This window comes from Wasmannia auropunctata, unplaced genomic scaffold (genome assembly GCF_000956235.1).
Source record: "Wasmannia auropunctata unplaced genomic scaffold, wasmannia.A_1.0 LD336071.1, whole genome shotgun sequence".
NCBI classification, from domain to species: domain Eukaryota; kingdom Metazoa; phylum Arthropoda; class Insecta; order Hymenoptera; family Formicidae; genus Wasmannia; species Wasmannia auropunctata.
In genome coordinates, this window is record NW_012026819.1 from 458,140 (window position 1) to 464,588 (window position 6,449).

The 6,449-nt window shown below is 40.0% G+C and overlaps 1 protein-coding gene across 1 annotated transcript; it reads left to right on the top strand.

The window, feature by feature from the left end:
- The first annotated feature begins 198 nt into the window (after positions 1 to 198).
- LOC105449841 (protein FAM122A) lies at positions 199 to 5,258 on the top strand. Its single transcript, XM_011689245.1, has 5 exons — positions 199 to 308; positions 1,604 to 1,667; positions 2,001 to 2,389; positions 2,561 to 2,704; positions 2,855 to 5,258. Exons 1-5 carry the CDS (start codon positions 199 to 201, stop codon positions 3,081 to 3,083), a joined length of 936 nt encoding a protein of 311 aa, XP_011687547.1. The 3' UTR covers positions 3,084 to 5,258.
- Positions 5,259 to 6,449: the final 1,191 nt, after the last annotated feature.

A 6,449-nucleotide genomic window follows, 5' to 3' on the forward strand; every position in this document is an offset into this window, starting at 1 on the left:
GCGACGGATCCGGGGACGACGTTGCGGCCCGACGACGACGACGACGACCGCGGCCGGGGCGACGACGGCGGCGACAACGACGACGTTCTCGTGTAATCCAGTGCGCCACAGGTTCTCCTATGTGCCATCTCGGCCGCGCGGACGTCGCACGATCACGCTTTAGGACACCTGGGACCGCCGCGCGCCGCCCCGACAATCATGGACGTTGACTGCCCGATCGTTAGCCTGAAGCGATCCAGCAGCGCGCCGATGATTAACGAGATCAGCGCGACCATGTCCGTCACCACGCCGTCGACGTCGTCGTCGAGGTACGTTCGCAACAGCTTTCCCCCTTTCGCCCGCAGGTGCAAACGTCGCAGGTATGACTCGCACGCGTTGACCCGAGTTGCTCCAGGAGCAACAATGTAAAAGTCATGTATGGTATGCATTATCTAGCGGCAAGGTCTGGCCGCAGCCGTCTAAGTCTTAGCCATGATCTTTATCGCCGACGTGCAGTAGTTACCTGCAGTTCCCTAGGAGCGGATTTAAAAAAGTACTCAGTCGCTCCGGGACTGCTAGCAAAGTAGCGGCATTTGCATGAAGCGCTGAATGTGCCGAAAGGTCAATCCTTCTTTACATGTTTTGTCTGTGTAGTTATCGTGTAGAGAGACTGCATGCATTATAATATGTACAGGGTGTCCCAGACCTACCGCACCACCTGTTAATGACGAATTCTTAATGTCGTTTGGAGAAATTCTAACGTCAAGATATTGAGAACTATAAATGTTTGTTGAGAATTATAATAGTAGCGTGAACAGCAAATTAATTATAAATAAGAAAGGAAATAAATAAGAAATACAAAGTCCAGCTTCTGTTTCAAGAAATGCAAGCAAAATTAATATTTAAGCATTGATATCTAGCCACGCACTGTGCAACTTCACTGTGCAACGCGCAAATTTTGAACAATCCGATTGATCATCTTTTTTAAAAGCTTTCCACTTGAAAACTATTGTAATCCAAACATTTTGGTATTAGAATTTTCTTCAAACAACTTCAAAAATCTGCCATTAGCAGATGATGCGGTAGATCTGGGACATCCTGTACAAATATACATTTTTATTTTTTATGTATACATATAAATTTACATTTTTATTGCCACATTCCGCTGGAAGCTTTAGTTGAACTTAATAAAAATTAGAAGCTAGGTATTCTATTTAAAAATGTACAAGTAATGTTCTTAATCTTTTTAAGGATTTACAAGTTACAGGGATAATTTCGAGGACTTTTATAAATAAAAGCATAAAGGAAATCACATTACTGAAATATATAAGTCAATTGTTTGAGAATAATTTATAATTGTTTTAAATTATAAGTAATGTTGCAAGATAAGTTCTTATTAAACTTTATAAGTAGCTTTAGTTAGTAGCTTTAACTTTTATGCTGTAGATATATGATTTATATAATGTTTATTATAAATTAATAAAGATTTAAATTCTGAGTACTCTTTCCAAGTCAAACACTAGCAGAATCATTGATAATAATTTGTTAAAAATATTTTCTAATAATGTAATGCAACCGCGCAAACTTAACTGTCTCTAAATATTTCTTACTTTGTTATTTTCAGGGACGCTGTATCGACCTATAATATATTTTCTAATTCAACTCGTCTACGACGCTTTAGTACCAGTGTAAGATCATGTTACCCATTTACTCTCTTTCTTTTTTTTATTTATTTCTTACTTTTATTATTTATTTCTCGGTTCAACAATATTATATATAATTAAATATAATTAATAATATAATTAAATGTATCTAAACTTCTTTTGTTACTTTCAACAACAAAGTCCAAAATTTATTTCGTTTTATAAGACAACAAATAAGAAGTTGAATCTATCTTACATATGTACAATTGATTCGAGAAAAAAATGTGACACATTTTGTTTCGCGATGTTATAATTCTCTGATATTCGGATGATTCGACTATTTTTATCCCTATGCTGTCTTTTTTTTTTTGCTTTTAGAGCCCTGGTAATGTTCCTAGATTGACACCACGCGTGAGTCAGTTAAGACAGGAGGAATGCGTGGACGTCGCTGGCCGGGAGGCAGCACACGAGAGGGAAATTCACAGTGCCATGCAGATATCGCAATCATGGGAGGACCTTACGTTGGAGGCGGAAGGATTGTCGTTCAAAGACTCGGAGTCACCCACGCAGCAGCTTAACAAAATGGAACGGCCGAAGAGGCCGTTGGATCCTCTAAGTCTGAATCTGTCTATCACCGGCTCGCCGCTGTGTTCTTCACCTTCCCCCACAAGATCTGGATTTAATCAAAGACAATGTTACTCTCCTGGCATTCACATCTGGAAGAACAATTTGTCTCCTAGTCCGACGAGAAAGGCGTTTGCCACGAGGTAGAAACTCGTTTAGAGCACAATAAATTTATCCTTTCTGAAAAAGTATTGAGCTAAAAAATTTTATATATGTGCACGTTTAAAGAGAAAGAAGGATTAGTTATTGTGATTTTTTTATACTGTGTTTTTTTCTCATGTTTATTCTCTGCTAATATTTCATGAAATATACAGACGCAGTTTGAGTCCTATCGCGATAAGGCCAAGCTGTTTGGGGCCAGTCAAAAGAAAATTCGAGCTGGACGAGGCCGGAATGGATCACAATTTGCAACCACCTGCAAAACGCACCTCTGGTTTATTGACGTCGGTTGCATCCAGGTTGCGTATATTTTTCCAACAATTTTTTTTATTCAAACGTCAGATCAAATTATCGAAATAATAAAAGTGCAATAATTTTTTAAGTACAAAAGAAATAATTGCGTATTTATATGTGTATTTTTCTAAAACTTCTTTAATTGTTCTTCGCAGATTGGACGCGCTGTCCAGCCCGCTCCCGGGAACCATCAGTTCTGTAGGCACGCCCGAATCGTTATCGAGCGCGGATTCGCCTAGTTTCTCCTTCCGGCCGGTGGACAGCCCGTCGCCGGTGCGCGTGGGTCCGAGCAGCGACAGCGATTCTCTGTCGGACGCGAGCAATCAAAGCAAATCGATGGATCAAGTGCGCGCCGACCAGATCAGTCAGGACGGTCACAGATGAACGTGAGAGATTGTCGAGCATGCGAGGGCTTGGAGATGCGACGTGTCACATTGATCCCTCCCGGCGTGTGTATCGACGTAAGGGAGAAGATACTTAGTGTCTCACGCCGGAAAAACGAAAAGTCACGAGGCATATCCTTCTTGTCGTTCCGTTAAACAAAGAGGAAACAGTCGTGCGACACGTAAATCAAACGACACGGTCCGAATCTCGGTGCCTCGGCGCTGAAAGAGTGAAGCGCGAGACGGACCGGGTCTTATTTCACTTGGAACTTTTAGTGCAAGTACGACTAATTAACGTTTAGAAGAGAGGCATCTCTAATAATTTCGAATGTACGAGTAAGCGTAGCGCCAACAGTGTTCTCTCCCCTTAAATGCTAATCACACATATCGGCGAAAAGACGCTCCGCATGCCTCCGTGCGATCGTTCCGTTTATTCCGGAGTATTTGCGCTTCTCCGACTGGAATGATTTATTTTCTTTTCCTCTTTTTTTTCTTTCTTCTTTTTAAGTAGCTATATATAATGATTCCGTATGTATTGATTAATGTGTACACGATAACGGCCCTCCCCTTTCTCCCCCCCCCCTCGCTATTTGTACTATTCATCCTATTCAGCGGACTCTTGGCTCTTGTTATCTATTTTTAATGTTTGATAAGTTTTGTTTTGGGCATTGGGTAATCCTCTATCCAGTGACTTTCTAACGTGCGTAATTTATAATCGAGAACTATTTGTTATGTAGACGATCAAGGTTGCGTTTAATCGCGTCGGTTTCGTAATGCTGTACAGACATTTAATCATCCCCTCGAGGCCTTTAATTTCTTTCTTATTATTATTATATTATTTGGACCGATATACCGACTTGGGACTTGAGTTTTCATCTTAACGAGAATTTCGCGTTGACGCCAATCTAAATCCCCGGGCTCGTATTCTTGGCTCGTAACTGTCAGCGTTTAATGCTGAGTAGAAGATTCTGAAGTTTTTCCTTAGAAAAATATGTTGAAGAGATAATGATTGCATAACACGAGGGTAATATATAGAGATAAAACGTGTTGCTGAGTCATATTTCTAAGGAAACCGGGGCGGGGGGGGGGAGGGGGGGAGTGAGAATATGCCGCATATCCTCACACTCAAAGATCAAAAGCTGGTGTTCTCAGGTCGGCTCTTTTGAGACCGTCTTAAGTAATGTCTTAAGATGATCTAATACGGCTCTGTGATTGGCTCGTCACATCTTAAGATGTTCTCAAGTGTGACAACCGAATGTGAATATCGGCCGAAGATCTCTCTAATCTTCACTCGCGAGGGAAAATCCGCAAGTATTGCCTATTTTTCCTAGCTTCCGAGACTGTCGGCTCGCCAGAAAAAAAAAAAAAAGAAAAAAAAACCACCATATTTGTGGCCGGGTGAAACTCGAGTATCGGCGTGTATCGAGCATTAAGTAATATATGTACATATACGCAAAAATGCTGCTGTAACTCATGAGATAACGAGATCTTGTCCTACGTATAAATGATAATAATAATAATAATAATAATAATATATAGTCTGTCCTAGATTTCTCTGGATAATATCGTACAAACAAAAAAATGGCTCTGTTTCTCTCTCTGACGCTTTGTTTACGAATAATGACGTAGACACGTAGACACTCCGCCAGGATCTTCCCTTTACTTAAACCAAAGCATTAAGTATTAAGTATTTTCCAAGCTCACACTATACACATTTTAATACTCCCACTGTCCTTTCTTCTCCCTTCGTTCTTCGTCGGCTTGTGCCGAAATCGATCGAGCTCGTCCCTTCGTTTCTGACTTACACTTTAAACATTACACGGCTGTTATTACGTGTAATGATTCTTAGGGACAAATGGAGCGTTGCAAGAATTTAGATTTCACGTGATCGAGCGTTGCTTTTGGAGAATATATGTTTTGTATAAATATATATATATATATATAAATAGGAACACGGATTGTGTTTGCATATATCTGTACGAAGTATCAGATTTCAGAGAAGAGAGAAAGAGAGAGAGAGAATAACTCGATTGACGATGCTACGAGAATCTGACTGTGCCAGAAAATATTATTAGTAATATGCGCAGAATGGATTATTTAGATCTTGTATGCGTTTTAGCATGTATAATATCTTTCGAACTTCCGCTCGCCTGTTAAATAAACTGATGATAGATTATGTCATATTTCATTTTACGCGACGTTATGTGCCGTTGAAGATCTTTATTAACGTCCGCACGCGCGTGTGACGTTAATAAAAATCATCGATACACAAATCGTTCCAGTCGACACTTTCGAGGATCTTATCAATGCCCGCTTCGAAACCGAGGCAGCCCCCTTTTCCCCCCTCCGCGTGTAAGCCGCGGACATCATGAAGAGTAGATCTATTGCGTAAGCTGTGTATTTTTAATAGGAAATCGACGATTCGTGAAAATATGTGAATGTGAAGTGTACACATCTCCAGCTTGTATATGCCGATCAATTCTCCATAGATTTTAGCGTAATCGGATGTAGCGTGTAGCAGATCTCTCGAGTGTTTTTCAGCGAGAAACACAGAGTGATTCCAGCAGGTGAACTGATTCCTGTGTCGATTTGCGTCTCTTGCTGGAAACCGCTTCCCCTAGTTTAACAATTGTCAAACAAACGTAAAATCATGAAACGATTCGTGACTGTGTTTACATCGATGCTGTTCGTTCGGTGACACAAATCGACACAATAAGTATTTACGTGACTCATTAAATGTCAAGAAAAGATAGAATGACGTTTGTGTCGACTTGTGTCACTAAATGGGAAGCGCCCATTGCCGCGCGTCAATTGTGTTTCTCGCTGGAAAACACTCTTTAGCAAAGAAAGTGGATCTTTCCGAAAAGGTGGAAACGCCCCAGGTAGCACCTTGAAAACGTTTCCGAGTGGTTAAAATGTCCACTCGAAAAACGTTTAAACAAACGTTTTTTTTTTTGATAAAAAAAAAGAAATTAATCCAAATATTTTTTCTCTATCTGTGAAAAAGTTTGCTTGAGAAGAACGAATGCGCAAACTTTTTTACAGATAGAGAAAAAATGATATTTTGATTTTTTTTTTACCAAAAAGAAACGTTTCTTTAAACGTTTTTCGAGTGGACATTTTAACCACTCGGAAACGTTTTCAAGAGTCGGTTATGAAACGTTTCTGAAACGAATACGTGCTAACCTGGGAGTTTTTTTACGATGCGTCTAAATATGTATTGTGATCGAAGACGGATAGTTGATCCGGCTCTATCGAGAGTTTTTGACGGAAACAAAGCTTTCTAGCGAAGCACCTTTGTATAATAATAATTTTAAATAAATGTTTTTGTAACAATTGTCATTTGGATTTATATTAAATTTATGGA